Source organism: Nycticebus coucang, chromosome 17, assembly GCF_027406575.1.
Source record: "Nycticebus coucang isolate mNycCou1 chromosome 17, mNycCou1.pri, whole genome shotgun sequence".
NCBI classification, from domain to species: domain Eukaryota; kingdom Metazoa; phylum Chordata; class Mammalia; order Primates; family Lorisidae; genus Nycticebus; species Nycticebus coucang.
In genome coordinates this window covers 76,922,627-76,948,631 of record NC_069796.1, presented here as the reverse complement: position 1 = coordinate 76,948,631, position 26,005 = coordinate 76,922,627, and the positions used below count along the sequence as shown (strand labels likewise).

Below are 26,005 nucleotides of genomic sequence, written 5' to 3'. Positions count from 1 at the left end.
TTCTCTATGCCATATGCCTTGCTCGATGTTATCATTCCTTAATTTTCTAGCTACAAAATACTTCAACAGATAAGCATAGTTTTGTTTATTTTTTATAAAAGGACAGTTTCTGATTCTCCTCATCAAAAATTGGATTTGAAGATAGGTAACTTTTTCTCTTACTATTTTCAATGGGCTAGGCATGGTGGCTCATGTCTATAATCTCAATACTCTGGGAGGCTGAGATCAAAGAATTGCTTAAGGATAGGAGTTTGAGACCATTCTGGGCAACACAGCAAGACCCTTTATCAAAGAAAAAATTTTAAAAACCATTCAGGTGTAGTGGCATGTGCCTCTAGTCCTAGCTACTCAGGACACTGCGGCAGGAGGATTGCTTGAACACAGGAGTCTCAACCTGGGTGACAGGCTGTGTCTTTTAGTTCTTCTGCAAGTTTCTATATAAATTTTAAAGACTCTGTCTCTAAAAAAAAATTCAATGGGTTCATGCATCTTTCAATATTATTAGACATATAATCACAGAAATCAAAGGTGGCCCAATCACATCTTTTTTTATTTTAAGCATTTAAAATTAAACTCTACCACATACTTTCAACCTAAATCGATCACCACTAAAACAAAAAAAATGTTGCTTACCAGTTCATACATGAAATCTGGATCTGAACTGTTTGCTAAGAGATCTGTGCTCATCAGAGTTTGTTCTGAAAACGTGTGGCTTCGAAAGGCATCCCCAAAAGGCGGATCCATTCCGCTTACGCTAGGCTATAATAGAGTGATTTCATTTTAGAAAATCAAAGACTTATTCAAGATCAATGTATTATACACCAGTCCTAAACCCACCCCCAATAAGTAACTTACTTTCAGAAAACATTTCTCTTTTCTCTACCATAGCAGCTTAACTAGCATTGAACTATAGACTTCAGTTAGGAAAATACCTAAGATGCATTAAGAGCAGAAAAAACAGAGAGCAGCAATTGTTAATATTGTCTTCTAAAAACTAAGGCTTACTTAGCCACCAGAGATAGCATCCAATATTTAATGGGTATTTTTATGTATCTATACATATATAACATTTCTTCAAATCCTTCTCTAACACTTTTAACCACCAACAGCAAGGAATTCCCTGCTAATTCCTGATGTCTGCAGAGATCAGTCTCATTCTGTTAGTTCAATGCCTTTTTCTCAAAGCTGGAAGTCAATCTGGACATCGCTAGTTCAAAAAATACCTACAGGAATATAATGGAAATAGAATATTAAAAAATACCCCCAAATCTCCTGGGTAAGACCAGAAACTTGGGCCTGAGCTATGCAGCCTTAATCCTGATCCCTGAAAAGGTACAATCCATTCCATAATAAACGAAGGGGGAAAAAAGACACAGTATTAATATTCTTTGCTTTTTCTCCATCCTATTTTCACATTTTAACATTTATACAAATCACTCCAGAGTCAAGTCAGGGCTCATCCTTCTAAAGTGGCTCAAATAACAGAAAGGCCTCACTTTGAAATCTAACTTGGATGAAGTAAGAGCATGAGAAAGAATAAAACTTTTCTCTTTGTCTTTTAGTTCTTCTGCAAGTTTCTACATAAATTTTTAAAAATGATATTAGTCTATTTGCTTATACTTTTCTAGTCATACTTGCCTTTTCAGATACTTCCTCATCATATTTTTCTTCACTGGTACTTCCTATCCCATTTTTTCCCTTTATTTTTCCTAATCCCTCCAAGCCTTCAGGGCCTTTTTCTAGAAGAAGTTAGTTTGAAAAAGTAAGATTTACAGCCCTAAATTCAAGTATTCAACAAATATAAAGCTAAACCTCGAATGGGCAAGAACTCTAAAGGGTATATGCAGTCCATCTGGTACAGGGGTTGAGGTGGATGTATGCCTCTGGTCTTTTATAATCAGTTAGCAATCTTTGCCTCTGCTGCTTGCCCCCTTGAGTCTCCAGACAATCACAGCAAATTACGGATTCCCTGTGTTCAAAGGATAGCTCAGTATGGCTCCAGATAAAGCCATAACTGCGTGCTCATTATGAAACACACAGGGGAGGGGCAAGAGCTAACCGCTGAAGGAAGAAGGGAAAGCATTTGGATAAGCAGAATGGGGACTAACAGGACTTCATTTATTATTTCAGTAATTGCTTCAAACCACAAGTGATAAATTCAGAGTAGGTTCCATAAAATGAAGAGATATAATCATCCTTAGATATGTTTTACGGGAGGTATTTACATGTACATATGTGGGGTGTATATACAAGGCGGGGGTGAAGGGGGGAGACAGTGATTGAGGCTGAAGTCCCTCAACATTTCCTCTTAACTACTTCTAAATTCAGAAGGCATAAGTGAAAAGTAAGAGTTGGAAATGACAACACAAAGGAGATAGAAATGGGACATTTGTGAGAGATTAACCTTCGGGGAAGTTGGTTCAACCCTCATAAAGCCAGATCTGTCCACCTTTTTTTTAACCTAGTCACCAAGCTCCCTACGTTCAGCTCATTAAATTTCAAAGTTATACCAAAGGAAGAAACAGAAGGTAATGGAAGGAAGAACATGTACTCAAAACTAGCTGAGATCAGAAATATCTTAAAAAGGTAGTAAGTATGCTAAGTTATGTTAAGATTCAGACAACTTACAAAACCAAGGATACTGACTTTCTGCAGTGGGAAAATATAACTTTGCACCTACTCTGTGTGATTTACCTGAGGCATTTCCAAGCCCAGATTCTGTGAGTCCAATTCCAAACTTCTTTTCTTTCTTGTCTGTAAATTCCTTTCCAGCTTTACTCTTAATTCCAAGGCCAAAGATGATTTTCACAATAAACAGCAGGTTTCCCCAGAATATCTTCACTTCAACTGCTTCAACACTGTTTTTTTTTTTTTTTTAATAATTTTGTGGGATTCTGTCAAACAACACAGTAAATTCACTCAACTCCATTAAAAATAAGCTGACCTTTGAAAAATAACATTAGCAAAGAATACAGTGCTTTAAATCTGCAGTCCCGGCCAGGCGAGGTGGCTCATGCCATGTAATCCTAGCACTCTGGGAATCCTAAGCAGGTGAATTGCTTGAGCTCGCGAGTTCGAGACCAGCCTGAACAAGACCCAGACCCATTTCTACTAAACATAGAAAAATTAGCCTGGCATCATGACAAGCACCTGTTGTAGTCCCAGCTACTTAGGAAGCTGAGGTGTAAAGATTGCTTAAGTCCAAGAGTTTGAGGTTGTTATGAGCTATGATGATGCCATGGCACTCCACCCCAGGGCAACTGAATGATACTCTGTATCAAAAACAAACAAACAAGTAAGTAACTAAATTAATTAATCTGCAATCCCCAACTCCCAGGCCTCCAATAAGACTTAGTGTATGGCCTGTTAGGAACCAGGCAGCACAGCATAAAATGAGCAGCAGACCAGGAGTGAAGCCTCATCTGTATTTATTCTTTTTATTTTTGAGACAGAGTCTATGTCGTCCTCGGTAGAATGCTGTGGCATCACAGCTCACAGCAACCTCAAATTCTTGGACTTAAGTGATTCTCTTGCCTCAGCCCCCAAGTAGCTGAGACTACAGATGCCTGGCACAACACCCGGCTATTTTTTGTTGCAGCTGTCATTGTTCTATAGGTGGCCCAGGCAGGGTTTGAACCCGCCAGCCTCGGTGCACGTGGCCGGCGCTGTTAACCATAGTGCTACGGGTGCTGAGCCCTTCATCTGTATTTACAGCTCTCCCCATTGCTTGCATCACCATCTGGTCACATCACACTTGAGCTCTGCCTCCTGTCAGATTGGCTGGGGGCACTGGATTCTCATAGGATGTGTGAACCCTACTGTAAAACTACGCATTTGAGGGAGCTAATCTAGACATTTAATCTAGGTTGTACGCTCCTAGTGAGTCTGATGATCTGATGGGGAGCTGGGGCAGTGATGTTAGCTCTGGGGAGCAGTTGCAAATACAGATTATCATTAACAGAGAGCTTTTACAGCACAGAAACCATAATAAATCAATCACTTGCAAACTCATAGCAAAACCACCCCTCCCCTGGTCTGTAGAAAGATTTCCACAAAACCGGTCCCTGGTGCCAAAAAGGGTGGTGACCACTGCATTAAATAACTAAGGCTCATGTTACACTTTCAAGAATTTAGTCATGTCTTGGTACTTACTATTCTGAAATAATACCATTCCTCTGCTTGTTTGTTCCTAAAATACGGTTTGTCAATTGCCAATTAGAAATATTAAAAAAAAACCACCCTGACAAAATTAACACAAGCTCATTTTTCCTGTGATCTTTAATATGTATTATACTGCATCTTTTCTTCTTTTTTGAGACAGTTTCACTATGTTGCCCTCGGTAGAGTACCATGGCATCATAGCTCACAGCAACCTCCAACTCCTGGGCTTAAGCAATTCTTTTGCCTCAGCCTTCCAAGTAGCTGGGACTACAGGCGCCTGCCACAACACCCGGCTATTTTTTGTTGCAGTTTGGCCAGGGCCGGGTTCAAACCGCCATCCTCGGTATATGGGACCGGCACCCTATCCACTGAGCCACAGGTGGCCACCCTCGTGTTTTTTTGTTCTCTATCTGAACAAATGTTCTCTGGGTACATTAGACAAGGCAAAAGGTAAAGTAAGATAACAGATATAATCAAAGGACTTTTTTTTTTTTGGAGACAGAGTCTATGTCGCCCTTGGTAAAGAGCTCTGGCATCACAGCTCACAGCAACCTCACACTCTTGCGCTTAATACATTCTCTTGCCTCAGCCTCCCAAGTAGCTGGGACTACAAGTGCCCACCACAATGCCAGGCTATTTTTTTGTTGTAGTTGTCACTGTGTATGTGGCCGGCACGTTAACCACTGAGCTATGGGAGCCGAGTCAATCAAAGGACTTCTTACAAAAGCTTATCCCTAGGACTGCTCAAACCACTAATTATAATTTTAACAACAAAACCCAAGAGTTGACTGGTGCAGTTTTATACATATCCAAGAGCTCCTAAATTGTTCCACTTCTGAATGTGAGGGTTTCAACAGTTCCCTGACTGCACATACAAAGTTCACATCAAGAAACACATAAATCAGGGCGGCGCCAGTCCCATATGCCAGAGGGTTCAAACCCAGCCCCGGCCAAAAAAAAACAAAACACATAAATCTTTTTGTAAATGAAACCATCATATGAATAAGGAGATACTGTACATGATGGCTAGAATCCCTGCAAATCCCTTTTTACATGACACTGGCGTAAGTCACTGCCCTCTTATAGTAAACTTAAGGAAACTGGTTCTTCACAACAGTAAATAGCCCTTCTGAGTCATCCAACATTCATCAGAGTAGATGTTAAAAACTTTTAGACACACCCATTAGGATGGCCAGTATCCAAAAAGCAGAAAATAAGAAGTGTTGGTGAGGATACAGAGAAACTAGAGCCCTTGTGCACTGCTGATAGGAATGAAAAATGGTGTAGTTTTTGTGGGAAAGTTTGGCAATTTCCCAAAAAGCTATATAAAATTACCATATGATCTAGCAATTCCACTCCTATATACCTAAGAGTTGAAAAGCAGGGACTCAAAGAGATAGTTGCATACCCATATTCACAGCAGCAATATGGACAATAGCCAAAAGGTAGAAACCACCCAAGTGTCCATTAACACGAGTGGATAAACAAAATATGGATTATTATTCAGCCGTGAATAATTCCTACAAAAGGGATGAAGTTCTTATGTATGCTACAACAAGAATAAATCTTTAAAACATTATGGTAAGTCAAATAAACTAGACACTAAAGAACAAATACCGTATGATCTCTACTCCCATGAGATGCCTGGAAAGGCAAATCCATAGAGACAGAAAGTAGATTAGAGGTGAGCCACGCCTGTGGCTCAAAGGAGTGGGGCACAGGCCCCATATGCCAGAGGTGGTGGGTTCAAACCCAGCCCCAGCCAAAAACTGCAAAGAAAAATAAAGAAAGTAGACTTAAAGGTTACCAGGGTCCGGGAGAGTTGTTATTAAATGGGTACAGAATTTATGCTTGGGATGATGAAAATGTTCTGGAAACAGTCGTGATGGTTATATAATATTAATGCTGTCAGTGTACTTAATGCCACAAAACTGTATACCTAAAAATGGTTAAAATAGTAAATTTTATGATATTTTATCACAGTAGGAAAAATATAAATTTTTTAGACAGGAAAAGCCAGTAAATTTATACTGCTAAATAACTCATATACCATGGTCTATTTTGATCTTTCCTAATTTTTGCTAGTTCATGCTCATCATTTCTTTCATGTGGTCAGAGATCTTGGTCCTCTCTGTTGTCTTAAACTGTACCAGATCCACATTTCTTAGAAGTAAGAACTGTCTTGTGATCCATAATTTAAATAAACAATTTCTCTTCAAGCTTAAATCCTCAGTAAAGTTGAAAAGACAGAAACAAAGGAAGGAAAGGAATGAAAAAAAGGAAGGGAGGTGTTTTTTTTTTATATTCCTGCAAAAACTCATGTTTGAAATTTAATTATCATTTTAACAGTACAGTGAGGTGAACCCTTTAAGAGGTGATTAATACCGTCATCACTAGACACAGGAGTGGGCTCTGATAAAAGGAGTGCCTCTGTCTCGTGGGCTCCTACCTCCTGCCATGAGATGACCCTTACCAGATGTCAGTGCCAAGCTATTTTACTTCCTGGCCTTCAGAATCATGAGCTAAATAAATCTCTTTTCTTTATAAATTACCCTATCTGTGGTATTGTATTATAGCAACAGAAAACATATGGAGACAGGAGACAGAGGAAGGGAGCAAGGGAAGGAGGCAACAAAACAGGAAGGAAGGAAAGGGGAAGGACATGAAAGGGACAGGGCGGTAGGAATAGAAGGGAAGTAGGGCAAGGAGGAAGGCAGAAAGGATGTATGGACAAACTACTAACTTGGTAATTTAAAAGGTTATACAATGTATACACCATGAGACTCCCCTGTTTCTCAAGAAAGCTTACCAATTTCCCCAAGCTCCTTAGCAAACCAGGACCCATCCGCTACACATTCCATCCCCTTTGCTATAATTCATGTTCTCCTTTCCTGGCTCGGTGCCCCTAGCTCAGTGGTTAGGGCACCAGCCACATACAACAGAGCTGGAGGGTTCAAACCCAGCCCCAGCCTGCTAAACAACAATGATAATTACACCAGCAACAAAAAAAATAGCCGGGTGGTGTGGCAGGCACCTGTAGTCCCAGCTACTTGGAAGGCTAAGGCAAGAGAATCACTTAAGCCCAAGAGTTTTGAGATTGCTGTGAGCTGCGATACCACAGCACTCTACCAAGGGTGACATAAGACTCTGTCTCAAAAAACAAAACAAAAAAAACAAACAAAAAATAATTCCTTTCCTTTTGGAAACTGCTCTACTCGGCGAGAGTAGAACAAAACAATCTTTCAAATGCTTACTAAATCAAGCCACTACCTGTTTCATGCTATAGCAAAAATAAAAGATACCCAAATATCCAAACCATTGAGGAAGGAGAGGCTGCCTATGCAAGGAACACATTGGGGGGGAAAGTGGGGCTCATTATGTGGGGCACCACTATGTAATATGAATCCTATGACCACAACTGCAGATGAATTACTATATATTACTTTTCAACAGAAGTTCTCTAGATGCCAAAATTTAGAAACAGGTAAATAAACTTCAAACTAGATGGTTATAATTTTTGTCAGGAATAATTAGAAGATTCTCATTTTCCAAATTCTGCTACTGCTAGTCTTTAAAGAAGATGGGAAAAGAGGAAAGTAAGAAGATGACTTACCTTTTCCCTCAGATTGCATGAGAAAAGATCATTTTCCTGGCTAAAGCAGTACTTATCATGACCTTATAAGCAGCTGTGATCCTTCCACCGCACTGCCTTGAGAAGTCTTTATACCTGGTCAATCTAACTGTCTTATCTTCACAAAGTTTAATAAATAAGCATGCCACAAAATTTAACTAAAATAACTAAGATCACATTTTACTGAGAATCCTAAGGAGCTAAGAGAAGATAATCTCAAAAGTGATCTCCCTTTGGAATGCAGTCTTGGAGGAAGACACAAGACCTCTGAGTTAGAATTTTGTTCAATTCATTTCCAAAGTCTTCTGCTCAACTTTAAATCTTTGGCTACAGAGACAATGTATAGGAGCTTAGTTAAAGCCCTTGAGAACCTCTAAGAAAGATATTTGAAGCAGGTCTCTGGATCAATCTGAATTGAATGGACAGGCTACTTTTATTTCTGAACACTATCAACTACTAGATATTAGTTAGAGGCTTTCTGTAGCCTCAATATGTGTATCTATCAAGTAAGTTTTTCAGAGTACAAGAACAAGAGCATGGAACAGTTTTGGAACAGTTTTAGACATAATCAGAGAATGCATTTCTAATTCTAGCCAGCCTTGGTTACCACCAGAGACAAAATATTCACAGTTTATGTTTGTGCAGTTGTTCACAGATTACAAAGCACGTTGCTATGCCATGTCATTTGATAAAATACCTTAAAGTAACAAGGGCCAATATTTTGATAAAACGTCTTACTAATATAGTCAGAGTAAGTATCAGCATAGTCACCATACCCCAGCTCCTATCTAAACCTTTTCACATTAAGAAAAAGTTTAGCAAGGATAAGAGATTTATACAGGGTCATCCAGTAAATGGATGACTATGAACGAACCTATCATCACAGAGACTATCTCTACTGTCAGTGCCTCAAATATGTCTAAAGGACTCCCTGTATCTGTATCTTCAATCCAAACATGTGAATCCATGAACTCTCTACCATCTGAGATCCAGATATCTCCATGTCCATATCCCATCACCTTAAATGCAACATGCCACCTCCCCATCCAGACATTCCTAGTCTTTCATTAGTACCATCATTCTCTGACATCCAAGCAGAGCTGATTTCAGTTTTGACTCTCCACCATCCCCCTCCCAATTCTCTTCAAGACATACTGATCACAAATACATCTGTCTGACTTTGTCTTCCCACTTTATCAGTCCTTACTTGCCCCTCATCATTCTCTATTTACCGTTCTAATATTTTCCCTAGTCTTCCTTTCTATAGCCTCTCTCTTTCCTATTTCTTATGCCCCATTTTAAAATTATTCTCCCTAACCCACAACATCATAGCAGTACTGTGCTCCTAATCCCAAATATTTTGTGAATAATGTCCAAATACACAGACACTCTACTAAGGATCTCCAATGGTAAGACTCTGACCTTCATGTCTTTGCTCACATTTTTCCTTTTCCTTCTCCCCAATCCCCTGCTTCCATTACCAGATTGTAAACTCTTTGACAATAGCCATTATATTTCATGTTTATTTCTTTTGTACAGTGCCAAAAGTAGGCATCCAGAAAACAGTTGGCTGACAATGAATGGGAATACCCTATAACTGAATGTCCTAAATAGTTGGAAGTGCAATACTCCTCACATACAATAAGAACATTACAAAGAAGTCATTCAACATGCAGTGTATTTTCTGAGCATCTTATTGTAGCTTGTCAATTTGAGTCTTCAATCACTGTGGTACACATAGTAAAAATATGAAAAACTGGATTCCTGGCTGGGTGTGGTGGCTCATACCTGTAATTCCTAGCACTCTCAGAGGCTGAGTTTGGGTGAATTGCTTGAGCTAAGAATTTGAGACCGCCTGAGCAAGAGTGAGACCCTGCCTCTACTAAAAATAGAAAAACTAGCCAAGCATTGTGCCAGGTACTTGTAGTCCCAGCTACTAAGGAGGCTGAGGCAAGAGGATCTCTTGAGCCCAAGAGTTTGAGGTTGCTATGAGCGATGATGATGCCACAGCACTCTAACCAGGATGACAAAGTGAGACTCTCTCAAAATTAAAAAAAAAAAAAAAAAATTGTACTCCTGAATTTTTTTTATAATTTCCAAGAATAATGCTGTTTGAATTTTAAAGACCTGAGATAATTCATGTCTAGGGAGGAGAGGTAGAGGAAGAAGTATGATTAAATTTTATTTAAATTAACTGAATCCACGCACCTATGTGCTATATGTTACACTGTTCTCTCTCTCACACATTTCTGAATTCAAATAAAATATTTTATCTAGGATGTAAAAGACTTGAGTTTTAAAGAATAGGTTTGTTTTCTAAGCCATTCTGCAGAAATCTACACAATGTAATGTACACTTAAAGGCAGCAGCATCTCTCTGTGCCTGAAAACTAAGGAAAAAAATAAACACAGGCAGCAGCATAAAAACAAACAGCAGTGACAAACACATTTGAACACACAGTGAATCATCCACCACTGGACAGTCTTCACATACCCTACCAACTTTGGTGTTCATGCTATCAGGGATCTGAGATTTTTTTCAACTTACTGTTTTCCTCTCTCCTGTCTTAGACTGACACTTTTATAAGTATTTGTGTGTGTGTGTGTGAAATAGGCTATACTACCAGTATAAATTGTACACCAGCTGGTACCAAGGTTATGGAAACAGGGATGCAAGAGGTTTTGAATATGGTTTGCAGTCATTTCTGTCTCTCTCTCTTTTTTTTTCCTGGTTATGTCCTTCAACCCTGAGAAAGGCTCAGTGCCTCTTTGGCTCTACTACCCCTAAAAGGCTTACTCTCTATAAGCAGCAAACTCTAGATACAAAGTTCTGCCTTGTGATTATTTGGAATTTAATTCCAGATTCTCACTTACCTTCTTTTATGTCTTAATGAAAGAATTCCCCCTTTATTTTGCAGAGATATTGTGATTCACAATATACTTATTTGTGAAGTATCTAGCCCTTCCACAAAATATACACTCAATAAATGGTGGTGGTTATTTTTATTCCCAAGTTCCTTCCTTGGTATATGTTTTTCTTGGGATGTTGCTATTATTTAGGTATAAATTCAAATTCAACTCAGAATCCTAGACTGCCTAAATTACATGTTTCATTATCACCAAGAAACCAGCTGGAACTAGGCTGAATAACAGATACTCTCAGGGCCAAGTGCTGTGGCTCATGTATGTGATCTTAACACTTTGGGAAGCCAAGGCAGGAGTACTGTTTGAAGCTTGGAGTTTAAGACCAGCCTGAGCACCACAGCAAGACTCCCCCCCCCGCCCCCCCCCAACTGTCTCTAAAAAATACAAAAGTTAGCCAAGCACGGTGGCCTGTGCCTATAGTTCCAGCTACTTGGGAGCCTGAGGCAGGTAAACTGCTTAAGCCCAGGAGCTCGAAGTTGCGGAGAGCTAATGATACCACTACACCCAGTCTGGGTAACAGAGCGAGACCTTGTCTCACTGTAAAAAAAAAAAAAAGGATAATTGGGCAATACAGATCATTTGACACTCTTACACTCTTGCATTGACTATTATGAAAATGAATGTCAATTATGCTGGTTTAATCAGTAGTGTAATCTTTGGACTCACTAATTCATAAAGCTGCAAACTAGTTGTCTCTTATTGGCAGATAAATTAAAGAGATTATTGCTATTAGTGTTCCAACAATTACATATGATTTATCATTATTCTTTCCTTCTTCTTCTTTTTTTTCTCTTTTTGAGACAGAGTCTTGCTGTCACTGGGGCTACAGTGCAATGGCCTCAGCCTAGCTCATAGAAACCTCAAATTCCTGGGCTCTAGCAATTCCTGGGCTTCAGCCTTCCGAGTAGCTAGGACAATAGGCCTACATCACCACATCCGCTAATTTTTCTATTTTTAGTAGAAACAGGGTCTCACTCTTGCTCCAGCTGGTCTTGAACTCCTGACCTCAAGCGATCTTCCACCTCGGCCTCCCAGAGTACTAATATTATAGGCATGAGTCAACAGTCCCAGTGATTTATGTAGTTATAGTTTTCATAGTTAATGGCTTCACCATGGATTCAGGATAAGTTGAGGGAATAGACTTCCTTAAAATGTGTATATATATCCATAATACTTTACAGTTTCTAATAAACAGAAGACAGAGTTTAATCTATAACATAATTGTTTCAAAGGGGGTGAGAATAAATCAAAGGCAGCAGACTATTCCAAGTGCTAAGAAAACATAGCATTTAATAAATCAGCAGCTATCAGAGAAAGAGAAGTATAGAGAGTAACTAGAACCTCGTCCTATCCCTCTATCAGGCACACAGTATTCTTATTATTTCTCCAATTTAAGGAAAGAAAACAATTGATTCAGCAGTAATTTATTAGTTTTAAATTGGTTGGGAGTTTCTACAACCAGCAAATTATTACACTAAGTTATAAAACAAAGGTAAGAGGGGCCTAACAAGTACACATACTTTTCTATGACTACGTACATTTGAAAATAAATGAGGTTAACTGGAGATTTTTTTTTTTTTTTTTTTTGAGACAGAGTCTCACTTGGTAGAGTGCTGTGGCGTTACAGCTCACAGCAACCTCCAACTCTTGGGTACAAGGGATCTCTATGGCTCAGCCTCCCAAGTAGCAGCGTCTTGTCTCGGGTGCCCACCACAAAGTTGGCTATTTTTAGAGACAGGGCTCGTGCAATTTACCCACCCTGGCCTCCCAGAGTGCCAGGATTACAGGCATGAGCTACCTCGCCTGGCCTTTTAACTGAAGATTTAAAGCAGAAGTCTCAAACTAGACTTCAGCAAATCAATCCACAAATGTTTTGTTTAGCCTCCACATTAAAATTTTAACTGCCAGGCTCGGTGCCTGTGGCTCAAGCCGCTAAGGCACCAGCCACATACACCTGAGCTGGAGGGTTTGAATCCAGCCCGGACCCGCCAAACAACAATGACGGCTGCAACCAAAAAAATAGCCGGGCATTGTGGCGGGCACCTGTGGTCCCAGCTACTTGGGAGGCTGAGGCAAGAGAATCGTTTAAGCCCAGGAGTTGGAGGTTGCTGTGAGCTGTGATGCCACAGCATTCTATCCAGGGCGACAGCTTGAGGCTCTGTCTCAAAAAATAAATAAATAAATAAATAAATAAATAAAAATTTAACTGCCAGCACTTAACTTGAAAATTTCATGTTAAATTACATATAAAAATATAAAATACCACTCTCTTGGAGCAAAAAAATCAAATCTGACAACAACAGGTACGATATTCCCAGTAAGATTTCTGATCACTTTAACTAAAGAGAGTTATCCCATTCACTCATTCAGCAGAGAGTTTTTACTCTGTTGCTCAGGCTAGAATACCATGGTGTCAGCCCAGCAACCTCAAAGTACTGGGCTCAAGCAATCTTCCTACCCAGCCTCCTGAATAGCTGGGTGTTGTGTGGTACCACACCCTGCTAATTTTTCTATTTTTAGTAGAGAACAAGGTCTCACTCTTGCTCAGGTTGGTCTTAAACTCCTGAGCTCAAGTGAAGTTCCTGCCTTGGCTTCCCAGAGTGTTAGGATTACAAACCTGACCCACTGCTCTAGAAGGAGTTTGTTTCCTATCTATCTATCTATCTATCTGTCAATCAATCAATCAAGACAGTCTCACTCTGTTCCCCTGGTAGAGTGCCATGGCATCATAGCTCACAGCAACCTCAAGCTCCTGGGCTTAAGCAATCCTTCTTGCCTCAGCCTCCCAAGTAGCTGGGAATACAGGTGCTGCCACAATGCCTGGCTAGAGTTTCCCCTTTAATTGGTCTGTGCTCTCTAGCTTGCACCAGTCTCCACTCAGTAACATTTTATAGATGGGGAATCTAAGCTGAGAGGTACTCGAAACCACAGAACTAGCAAAACATGTTTATTTATAGCTGGGCATGGTGGCCCACACCTGTAATTCTAATACTCTAGGAGGCCAAGGCAGGAGGATTGCTTGAGGCCAGGAGTTTGAAACCAGATTGAGCAAGAGTGAGACCCTGTCTCTACAAAACACAGAAAAATTAGCTGGGTGTGGTGGCACCTGCCCATAGTCCCAGCTACTTGGGAGACTAAGGCAAGAGACTGCTTGAGCCTGTCTGAGAATTCAGTGTGCTGTGATGATGCCACTGCACTCTAGCCATGATAAGAGAGACCTAGTCTCAAAACAACACACCAAACAAAAACCCTGTCTATTTGTGAAATATTACTAACTCCAGGGCTTTCACTCTTAACAGCTCTATGACTAGATCTCCAAATAAAAGGTACTGTAGTTAATGTTAGAAGAGGTATTTAAAAACCTGTACATGAATGTTTATAGCAGTTTTATTCAAAAAAATCTGTAAACAACCCAAATGTCCATCAACTGGAAAATGGATCAATAAATTTTTGTAAAATGTGTTTTATAAATAAAACACCCATATAGTTACAAAGATTCAACTGATAAACGACACATCATCTCAAAATCATTATGTTTAGTAAAAAGACTCAAAAGTCAACACATTCTATGACTGCGTTTATATGAAATTCTAGAGAAGGCAAAACTCTAGTGACACACAATCAGAGATTGGGGTCAGAGTAGAGGGGAGGAAGAATGACTACAAAAGAGACATGAGGGAACTTTGTTTATATAATTTATACTTCAATAAGGCTATTTCAAAAAGAAGTGTTTATAAAATATTAGAAAACTACAGAAAAGAATACTACCAACGCTACTTGGAGAAGTTTTGAGAAAACTTTAGGAAAAAAGTAAATTGGATCTTGTTCTAGAACAATTTTTAAGTGCACAGAAGTAGAAAACAGGGCATATAAGTCACATTCTACACTGTAGCCTACAGAGAAGTGGCATCTTTGAATACAAAGGAAAATGTTTCATAAAAAGAAATTCACAGCCAGGCGCAGTGGTTCACGCCTATAATCCTAGCACTCTGGGAGGCTGAGGCGTATGGATTGCTTAAGCTCATGAATTCAAGACCAGCCGGAACAAAAGAGAGACTCTGTCTCTACCAAAAATAGAAAACCTGAGGCAAGAGGATCACTTGAGCCCAAGCTGGAGGTTGCTGTGAGCTATGATGTTACAGTACTCTACACAGGACAACAGCTTGAGACTCTGTCTCAAAAAAAACAAAACAAAGAAATTCACAGCTGGCTCAGCATGGTGGTTAAAGCCATTTATCCTAGCATTCTGGGAGGCTGAAGTGGGTAGGTGGGCGGACTGCTTGAGCTCAAGAGTTTGAGACCAGTCTCAGCAAGAACGAAACCCTATTTCTACTAAAAATAGAAAAAAAACAAGCTGGGCGTTGCTGTGGCCCTAATTCCTCCCCATACCATCAAGAATCTGTAGTCGCAGCTACTCAGAAGGCTGAGATAAGACTGCTCAAGCCCTAGAGTTTGAGGTTGCTGTGAACTAAGATGTCACCGCACTCTACCCAGGGCAACTGAGTGAGATTGGTATCAAAGACTTGATCTTACAAGATTTCTCAAGAAGGAATCAACTTATAAACATTTATTGCTACATATATGCAAAGTAAGTAGACAGTGTGATAGAATTTTTTTTTTTTTTTTTTTGCTTTTAAACAAAGGTAAGAATCAAAGAGAAACCCAAAGGGATAGGGAGGTGAAATAAAAGGCAAGGGACACATAGTGCTGGGGATCAAAGTTGCCCTGGTACGAAAAGATTAGAAGACAGAAGGAAGGAGATAAGTCAAGACCTTGACTAGAGACTAGCAAAAAGTGTTCTCTCCTCCTAAATCTTCTAAATCAGTTTCCTCCTCTTCCATTCTCCACCCCACCTCTGCCTTTGCTCAAACCTCTTACCCAGTCCCATTCACCCTACACATTTTTTATACCTTTTATACTTCTTCAAATAAACTATAATTCTTCCTTCACTAATCTTCAAACTTTAGCTCAAATGCCATCCCTTTTCTGTGATGCTTCTTCAACTTTCCCAAGCAGAGTTAGCAGTCCCTCTTTCATACTTTCAGAACATTTTGCTTGAAAAATTGTAACATTGGACTCTCCTGTCTGTCTCCTCTCCTAGTATATGGGGAACTCTGTACAGGATTCAATCATACGAATGGAAACCTTACTAAAAAGCAGTTCCAAAAACTGTATAAAGGCAGCTCATTTTGCACAACACAAATAAGATCCTGGAAGCCTTCCTGTTTTAATTCTTTTATTTATTTATTTTATTGAGACAGAGTCTCATTTTGTGGCCCTCGGCAGAGGGCCGTGGGATCATAGCTCCCAGCAATCTCCAACTCTTGGGCTTAAGTGATTCTCTTGCCTCAGGCGTCCACCTTTTTTTTTTTTTTTGGTACAGACGGGGGTCTCACTCTGGCTCAGGCTGGTCTCGAACCTCTAAGCTCAGGGCAAAGCCTTCCTGTTTTAAAAATATTCTACAGTGGGCGGCTCCTGTGGCTCAGTCGGTTAGGCGCCGGCCCCATATACCCAGGGTGGTGGGTTCAAACCCGGCCCCGGCCGAACTGCAACCAAAAAATAGCCGGGCATTGTGGCAGGCGCCTGTAGTCCCGGCTGCTCGGGAGGCTGAGGCAAGAGAATCGCTTAAGCCCAGGAGTTGGAGGTTGCTGTGAGCTGTGTGAGGCCACGGCACTCTACCGAGGGCCATAAAGTGAGACTCTGTCTCTACAAAAAAAAAAAAAAAAAAAAATATTCTACAGTAACTCTTTTGAACAATCCACCCTAACCCTAATTCCTTCCCCTACCACTAAGAACCATTTTGAAAGTTTATTTTTATAGTATCGTAAATTTCTCAATGAATGCCAAGCCTATAATAGAGGTGAAAATTCCATCAGGACTGGGGTATAAAAGACAAAGAAGGAGCTTACTTTAAAAAATGAAAGGAGCACTGTAAACTCTCAAAGACAAAACAAAGACAAAACTGAACAAAATAAATGTACAACAAGAAACTGAAGGATAAGAAATCAGCAAGATCATGAGACTTCCAATACTCAAAGATAAATAAGTAAAAACATGACTTAGTAACAAAAGGTGTACAAGTCATTTTGGCATTGAAAAGACAGAATAATGGGATGATGAGCGGTGCCAAGAAGTAGAAAGGAAAGTAGTAGTTTAGAGAGTTGTTGAAAGAAGAGAGTTTTCCAACATAGATTTGAGAAGAAAAGCCATGAATTGGTGAAAATATATAGAAGGCTTGGCTGATAAATGGTAATGTAGCCACAAAGTACCATGAAGTACTCTGCATTGAACTCTGTCCAAGTCTAGCCTACCCGACAGGGTCAATCACACTTACCTAGCAAACATGATTTTACAGTGCTCCCTTGAAAAAGAGATCCTGCTATACAGATGAACAATGTTCCCAAACCTGTATTCTTAACATTTTCCAAACATCTAGAAACCAAGTATGACAAGAACTAATGACAAATTCAAAGAATAAAGCACATGGCCGGGTGTTGTGGTGGGAGCCTATAGTCCCAGATCCTTGGGAGGTTGAGGCAAGACAATCGCTTACCCCCAAGAATTTGAGGTTGCTGTGAGCGGTGATGTCAAAGCACTTTACTGAGGGCGACATAGTAAGACCATCTCAAAAAAAAAAAAAATCAATGAATAAATAAAAACAAAGAACAAAGCACAACTTTTTTTTTTTTTTTTTTGCCCCTGGCAAGAGTATTCAACAAATCTAAGTAACAAAATTTATGAGGAAAAAAAATTAATAAAATAAGTAAAATAATTAAAATAGCTTCTCTTCAAACTTTATTCCTACCTCAGCCTTCCAAGCAGCAGGACTACAGCTGTATACCACCACGGCTGGCTAATGTTTTATTTTTTATAGAGACAGGGGTCTTGATACATTGGCTGAGGCTAGTCTTGAATTCCTAGCCTTGAGGGATCCTCCCACCTCAGCCTCCCAAAGTACTAGGATTACAGGGACAGCCATCATGCTTAGCCTGAAGCATTTATTTATATAGTCTGCAATACCTTAACATGTAAGTACTTAAAACCCAGTGACTGATGACTTAGACCTGGGATTTATAAGCTACAGTCAAGGAGGCACAACCTGTTCTTTATTTTATAAATAAAGTTTTATTGGAATACAGTCCAAACATATTTTCCTACGCCAATTTCATGCTAGAAATTACAGGGTTAGGTAGTTGTGATAGATCCTTTATAGAAAGAAAAGTCTGTCAACCCGTCTTGGAATCAGAACTAACAACCTTGAAATATGTGTCTAGTCTGAGAGTTTATCTTGAGCTACTGAATTTGGTAAAAGAACCAGTGAATTCTTCCCCAAAACATCCAGATGGAAACCCGCATGGATATACGCTGCCAATTCATTTCAAAATCATGTAACTGCCAACCCTAACTAAAAATTGAGCTTTAAAGTAGAAAATTAATTTAACTCTTTTCTCTCGCCCCCTCCCCCACTTTTTTTTTTATTTTGACACAAAACCTCAAGCTGTCACCCTGGGCAGAGTACCGTTAACATCACAGCTCACAGCAACCTCAAACACCTGGGCTCAAGCGATTCTCCTGCCTCCGCCTCCCAAGTAGCTGGGACCGCAGGCGCCCACCACAACGCCCAGCTATTTTTTTGGTTGCAGCTGTCGTTCGGTGGGCCCAGTCTGGATTCGAACCACCAGCTCAGGTGTATGTGGCTGGCACCTTAGGCGCTTGAGCCACAGGCCCCGAGCCTTCTCTCACTTTTTTTTTTTTTAATTTTTTTTATTTTTGGCCGGGGCTGGGCTTGAACCCGCCACCTCCAGCATATGGGACCGGCGCCCTACCCGTTGAGCCACAGGCGCCGCCCTTCTTCTCTCACTTTTTTATGAGACATTTTTCACTCTGTTGCTCAGGTTAGAGTACAGTCAGATCATCAGAACTCAGTGCAACCTCAAATTCCTTGGCTCAAATGATCCTCCTGCCTTAACCTCCTCAGTAGTTGGGATGACAGGTGAATATTTGAGACTACAGACAAGTTAATTTTTGTATTTTATTTACTTATTTTGAGACAGTGTTACTCTCTGTCCTGGGTAGAGTGCCATAGCTCAAGTCCAAACTCTTAGGCTCAAGTGATCCCCTTGCCTTAGCCTCCTGAGTAGCTGGGACTACAGGCACCTGTCACAAAGCCCAACTAATTTTTCTTTCCTTTTTATTTTGAGGCAGAGTCTCACTCTGTGGCCCTGGGTAGAGTGCTATGGCATCATAGCTCATAGCAACCTCAAACTCCTGGGCTCAAACAATCCTTTTCCCTCAAGCCTCTCAAGTAGCTGAGACTACAGGCACCTGCCATTTATGCCCTGCCGTTTTTCTATTTTTTTTTTTTTTTTTGGAGACTGAGTCTCACTTTGTCATCCTGAGTAGAGTGCCATGGCATCACAGGTCCCAGCAACCTCAATCTCTTGGGCTTAAGTGATTCTCTTGCCTCAGCCTCTCCAGTAGCTGGGACTACAGGCACCCGCCACAACGTCTGGCTATTTTCAGAGTCGAGGTCTTGCTCTGGCTCAGGCTGGTCTCAAACCTGTGAGCTCAGACAATTCACCTGCCTTGGCCTCTTAGAGAGGTAGGATTACAGGCTCACCCTGCCCAGTTTTGCTATTTCTTTTAATAGAAAAACTTTTACTCATGCAGCTCTAGAACTCCTGAGCTTGGGTGATCCACCCGCCTTGGCCTCCCAAAGTGCTAGGGTTACAGAGGTGAGCTCCCACACATAGCCTGTATTTTGTATTTTTAGAGACAGGGTCTTGCTCTTCCTCAGGCTGGTCTCATGTTCCCGGCCTCTAGCAATCCTCTGGTCTTGGCCTCCCAAAGTGTGGGGATCACAAGTGTAAGCCACCACTCATGGCTAAGTTCTCTTAATCTTTTAAAACTGTGCTACAGGACAGTACCTGTGGTTCAGTGGGTAGGGCATCGCCCCCATATACCAAGGGCAGTGGGTTCAAACCTGGCCCTGGCCAAACTGCAACAAAAAAATAGCCAGGCATTGTGGCAGGACCTATAGTCCCAGCTACTCAAGAGGCTGAAGCAAGAGATTTGCCTAAGCCCAGGAATTGGAGGTTGCTGTGAACTGTGTGACGCCACAGCACTCTACCAAAGGCGATAAAGTGATGCTGTCTCTACAAAAAAAAACACACACACAAAAACTGTGCTACATTAATAGAATCAACATGCAAAATCATTATACCCCATTACCATTTGTACTTAATTCATCATCAGCAGGAACCATTCTAGTTATTTCTTTAATCCTACACACACATCCAACAGGTAAACTAAACAGACACTGTTTTTACAAAAGTTAGTTTTCACATGCCATGACAGACAGAATCAGATGTAAGTGGAGTATCCAAAATCACCCCTGGAAGCCAGATGCTTTTATGCTTACTAGTGTAAAAATCCCAAATCCTAAATACCAGTTGGATGAAAGAATTCCAAGTAAGTTCTGTTGAATCCATTTGCCATTATTAGATTAAGAGAATATATAATATACTGACTTCATCAACCCGTGCAACAATGAAAACTGCCTTGAATAAATATTCTAGGTTTCAATGAAACAAGTTTTTGTTTTAATTTTAGGTACATTCTCTGTTATAACTACGCATTGTACAGGGGTAGGGTTAAGAAAGCAACACAACACTGATAAAATGAGAACTAGTTAAAAAAAAAAAAAAGTCAGTTTCAGCTTGGTGCCTGTGGCTCAAGCAGCTAGGGCACTAGACACATACACCTGAGCTCGCAGGTTCAAATCCAGCCCAGGCCTGCCAAACAACAATGACAGCTGCAACTAAAAAATGGCCGGGCGTTGTGGCGGGCACTTGCAGTCCCAGCTACTTGGGAGGCGGAGGCAGGAGAATCACTTGAGCCCAGGAGTTGGAGGTTGCTGTGAGCTGTGATGCCACAGCACTCTACCCAGGGCAACAGCTTGAGGCTCTGTCTCAAAAAAAAAAAAAAAAAAAAAAAGTCAGTTTCTTTTTCTTTTTTTGAGACAGAACATTTGGTCACCCTTGATATAATGCCATGGCATCTTAGTCCACAGCAACCTTGGGTTCAAGTGATCCTCTTGCCTCAGTTTCCCTAGTAGCTGGGACTACAGGTACCCACCACAACACCCAGCTATTATTATTATTATTTTTTTTTTTTTAGAGACAGGTCTCACTCCGGCTCAGGCTGGTCTTGAACCTGTGAGCTCAGGCAATCCACCTGCCTTGGCCTTCCAAGTGCTGGGATTACAGGCATGGGCCACTGTGCCCAGCCAAAAATTAGTATTTTTTATTTACTGTAAAGTTACACTTAAAATCTAGAATCTAGGCTGGGCATCTGTAGCTCAAGCGGCTAAGGCACCAGCCACATACACCAGAGCTGGCGGGTCGGAATCCAGCCCTGGCCTGCCAAACAACAATGACAACTACAACCAAAAAATAGCTGGGCATTGTGGCAGGTGTCTGTAGTCCAGCTACTTGGGAGGCTGAGGCAAGAGAATCTCTTAAGCCCAGGAGCTGGAGGTTGCTGTGAGCTGTGATGCCACCGTACTCTACCCAGGGTGACAGCTTGAGGTTCTGTCTCCAAAAAAAAAACAAACAAACTAGACATTAACAAACATTAAATAATCAGGGATTATATTTTTAACATAACCGTGAGTAGTCATACCAAACTAATACAAAAAAATGAGTAAGTTATTTACCAATTATTTTTTTCTTCAGTTAACAAAATAGGAGATAATGCAAATTATTAAATAAATATAGCTAACTCTTGATTAGCCCCTTCATAATATATCTAAGGCACCTTCCTACCCCTAAGTACTTAACCAAAGATGCATCAATAACCTGGCATCTTTGAAGATACCAATGTAGTCGTAGGTTGCAAATTGACATTATTTCAAGCCTAAACATTTAACAAGGCAACCATGATACCAAAATAATCACGAAGCAATTAAAGTAAAATAGTTTTCTAATTATTCATACCCATTGGTGTATCTTCCTGCTACTCTGCTGAATAGGAAAAAAAATATTTAAAGGTACAATCAAGTTAACACAACCAGCTTACTACAGATGAGATTAACATGTAAGTCTTATTCTCTGCTTTTTTAAAAGAAGTAAATCAGCCCTCCATCCTACTTCTCACCTGCAGGGTATTAGAGAGACAACGTCGTAAAGAACCTTCAAATTGAAATAATTTTCTCAAAGCTTAGTTTTCTCATGAAGTCGATTTATGTGAGCTAACAACTTATGTGAGCAAATTACTACTAAGACTAGGAGTAGCAGAAGGTATCTGATGAAAAAATGCAAACTCCGCCCAGTCTTCAAACTTTCTTGGCTTTTCTAGTCCTGCTTCCTTTACAACATTCAAAAAAGCAAAACTTCCCTCTCACTGCCTGCCTCTGAGGCCCAGGGCAGAAATTCAGACCGCTAGCTATCCAAGTACCTCCTTAAGGAAGTCTTAAGGCTCAATCCAGTTCAGAAACAGAAAGGCTTGCTTTCTCGGGTTAAACGATTACAGGGTTTGGCGGCCAGGTTGGTCCGAGAGCGTAGGGTGGAGAAAAGGAGAATCCAGGGACTGAGCTCCATCTGGTCCCAGGAACCACCCCCAGGGGAGGCTTCACTGCCCTCGGTACTTCCCTGCCTCCTCAGCTGGAGTGAGGAAAGCGGCGGGTCGGGGTCAGGATCCCCTGAACTACTTCTCAGTCTGATCCGACTCGCCTTCCGACACCCGACACTCCCCGGGCCCGGCTCCCTCGCCCTTTGCCCTGTCTCCTCCCCACTCAGTGACCCACCACCATACATCCCCTCCCATCTAACATGGCCGCCCCACCTGGCCCACCCCCGACACAGCCGAACTTTTTGGGGACGCGACGGCACCGCCTCTCCCGCGCCCATTGGTGCGGCAGCCTCCATCCGCCTTTTCCATTGGACAGTATAGCCTGCCACTCAGCCTCAGGGATCCGCCTCCGAGCCGCTTCAAGCTGCTTTGAGAAGACATATAAACAAATCCCGAGAGGGAGGCCCCCCTCGCCCGCCGCCTCTGGGGCGGGGACGGAAGGGGGAGCTGGTACCCCGCAGACACCCTGCCTGGAACCCCCCCACCGCCAGCTCGCGCCTCCTTGTCTCCTGCCAGCCTGGCTCCAACCTCCGCGGCCCCGGCCCTTCCTCACACGCCCCTCTCTCCTCCTCCCCCGCCAGCCTCGCCTCCCCTCCCCTCCCGGGCCCCTCCCACCCGCTCGCTTCTCTGACAGGCCGGTTGCCGGCAGCCGCGGCCCGGGGCTCAGAAGCAGCGCGGAAGGGCCGGGCGGACAGGCAAAGCGGACACCCGGTGCTGCCCATTCCTGGCCTAGCCTGCTACCCGCCCGTGGGTCCCATCTACCGCCGCCCCGCGCTTTTATATAACCGTCCCAGGGCAGGGGTGGGGGAGGGGAACGGAGTCCCCGTGACCCAGAGGCGGTGGCCCGCGGCCCGCGCGCCCCCAGACGCGGCCCTGGTCCTGGCCCCCGCCCCGCGCCGGCCTGGTCCAGAGCCCCAGCGCGGCTGCCTGCTAGGCCAGCGGCCCTCCTCCGCCCCCTGCTTGGCTCGTCCCCCAGCCCAGACCCCTAAGGGCTCTGGGCAGCAGGCAACGTTGCCCACCTGTGAGTGTAGAGGCGGCTCAGGGGCTGGGTCCAGTTCCGCTGCAGGGGCCACGGCCCCTCTCCATGCTGCCTCGGGTTTGTTTTGTTTATGTCCTTCCTGACGGGTTCCCGGAAATCGCGTGACTCGCCCCCCTCACGTGGGCCGCGGCGAGGAGGAGGAGGGAGGCGGGGGCCCGCCGGCCTTGGGCCTATCGCGAGGCGCTCTGCAGCTCGGCCAATCAGGGCTTCGGTCCGGCAGGGCACCCCTGTCACATGTTACCGGAGGGGCGGGTTGCCGGGAAAAACCAGGAAGAGTGGGCGGAGCCGGGGCTCGGCGCCTGCAATTGCAGCGTGGGTGTGGGCTGTCTCTGATACCCAGCCACAATCTCGTGTTTGTCATCCAGGATGTTGCTTTTATAAAGGCTCTCTTATCCAGCGTTTGATTTGGTTTCAAAACTACACGGCGAGGCCTTAAGTCTCGGTTTACCCATTATACAGTTCAAGTTCGCTAAAACTTGAAGGGGCTAAGGGAACATTACCTTAATTATAGTAGCCGGATGTATCCACACTGTTTTAGGGACGACCTTCCCATTTGAACGATTTTTTTTAAATTTATTTTTGTAACTCATATTCACCTCTAATGAACGTTTTAATTCAGAAAGACTGAGCTTGCTTTTGGTTGTTCATTCACTGATTCTGCTAATATTTATTGAATGCGTTTAACCAGACACAGGGATCAGTGTGCACCTTTAAGACAGACTTCAAAATTGTACAAGAAACGCCTGACAAGCCTTTCGAACACATGGTCCTGAGGTTTTCTTGTGCTTCCTAATCGTATTAATAACAACGGTAACCTTTTATTGAACATGTGCCATGTGGGGGCTCATCATCTCAGTTGGTTCTCCTTGCGAACACATAAGCATTTTTCAGATGGGGAAATTAGGCTTAGAGCAGATAAGTTAGTTGCCAAACGTCGGGCAACTAGTAAAAGACCTGGCTAGGATTGGAACCCTGGTCTATTACCAAAGCCCGAATGGTTTTTATATTTCTTAAGGGCATAGACTTTATCTTCTGAGCATACAACAGAAATTTGATTTTTAGTAAGTACAAGGAGAGGAGAACAGAGAAAGACATTGGCCATATTCCTTCAGGTGCCAGTTTTCTCTTAAGAGTGCCTTTGAAAATATGCTCCCCTTTGCACAGATTCAGGTAAGTAGTATACTGTCATTGCCAAAACTATGGACTTTGGAATCAAAAAGACTTCTACAGATCATAATCAAGACAGCAGGGGCTGGCAATGTTATATCCTCTACTCTTATGCTTGGGACATAGGTAGTCATCATACACTGGTAGAATGAATAACCTGGATTTGAATCCTTGCTCCACCACATGTAAACCAGTACAAATTACTTAACCTTTGTAAGGCTTAATTTCCTCCTAAGTACCTTATGAGGTTGATGGAAGAATTAAGTGAAATTGTTCATACAAAGCACTTACCATAGTGCCTGGCACACAGTAAGCACTTAAGAGAATAGTAGTGTTATTAGACTGTTTCAGGGGCATCATTTAAAAGATCTCCAGACTTCAGGTTTATAGCCACTAAAATAATACTTTTTTAAAATGTAGAGATGGAGTCTAGGGTTACCCTGATGGGAGAGCAACGGCTATTCATTTACATGTGCTGTCACAGCTCTCTGCTACCTCAAACTCCTGACCTGAAGTGATCCTGCCTTCTCAGCCTCCTTAGTAGCTGGGACTACAGGCACACACCACCACGCCCAGCTCTAAAATACTTTGTAGTATTTATCACATAAAATTGAAATCGAATAGAAAAACTAGCTTGGGAAGGTTCCCTCAACTTGTTCATGAGATTCATGCATTAATCTCGATGGAATGTGTCACAGACTATCCTCTCTTATAATACTGTATTTAGGAAAGCTCCAGCCAGCGGTTAGCTCTTTCAGTTACACTGCCCTCTGGAAAGGTAATTTCACCTCCTCTTCTGGCCAACAGTTCCTTGAGGTCAAAAAGCAGCCAGGTTCATTTCCTGGCAGGAATTCTGCCCGCTGAAGGTGCTCACTAGGGAATTACATTAGATTCCTGCCTGTGCATCTTCTGTTGTCTTGGAACAGATGGCGTTTTGACTATTGGAGACCTTTCCATCAAGGTTTGTTAATGACTATGTTCTGCTCTGAAGTGAATTAAATCACTGGCTCCTAATTGATTTGTGTTTCTTTGGGGTTTTAACCTGCCAGATTCTGCCACAGTAGAAGTTGGCAGGAAGTTGGAACTCTGAAATAGCAATGGTTTGAGGTTTACAAGGCTCTCTTGTTCTAGCCACAAAGTAGTAACCAACTGGCATTGCTGCTTCTGAAGTGTTTAACCTTGCCCCCATGGAATAATTTACATACTGGTATAGCTGAGTCAGGAAAACATGTTTTACAAATATGAGACAAGAAAAAAAGCAATAGGTACTTAGGACTCCACTGAAGTCTTAAAAATATTTATTTTTGATTAGATAACATATAAATGGTACAAAATTCAAAAGTTATAAAAAGGTCTTTCAGTGAATATTAAGTCTCCCTCCCACTTGTTTCCTGGCCACACATTTCTCCTCCTCAGAGGCAAAACACAATTACTGATGTTCTGTGAATCCTT

At 42.0% G+C, this 26,005-nt stretch overlaps 1 protein-coding gene across 2 annotated transcripts in view; it reads right to left on the bottom strand.

Annotated features, from left to right (window-relative positions):
* CREBRF (CREB3 regulatory factor) overlaps positions 1 to 23,480 on the bottom strand; it is a 66,630-nt gene extending 43,150 nt beyond the window's left edge. Inside the window, exons 1-3 of one of the 2 annotated variants that reach the window (XM_053566920.1) lie at positions 23,367 to 23,480; positions 2,695 to 2,894; positions 634 to 759 (exon numbers count right to left, since the gene is read on the bottom strand). In XM_053566920.1, the coding sequence (XP_053422895.1) occupies positions 634 to 759; positions 2,695 to 2,703 (135 nt within the window). In that variant the 5' untranslated portion in view covers positions 2,704 to 2,894; positions 23,367 to 23,480. Of the gene's footprint in view, positions 1 to 633; positions 760 to 2,694; positions 2,895 to 3,150; positions 3,173 to 23,366 lie in introns of those variants that run through there. The other variant, XM_053566921.1, reaches the window with a different exon arrangement.
* Between the last annotated feature and the right edge of the window lie 2,525 nt (positions 23,481 to 26,005).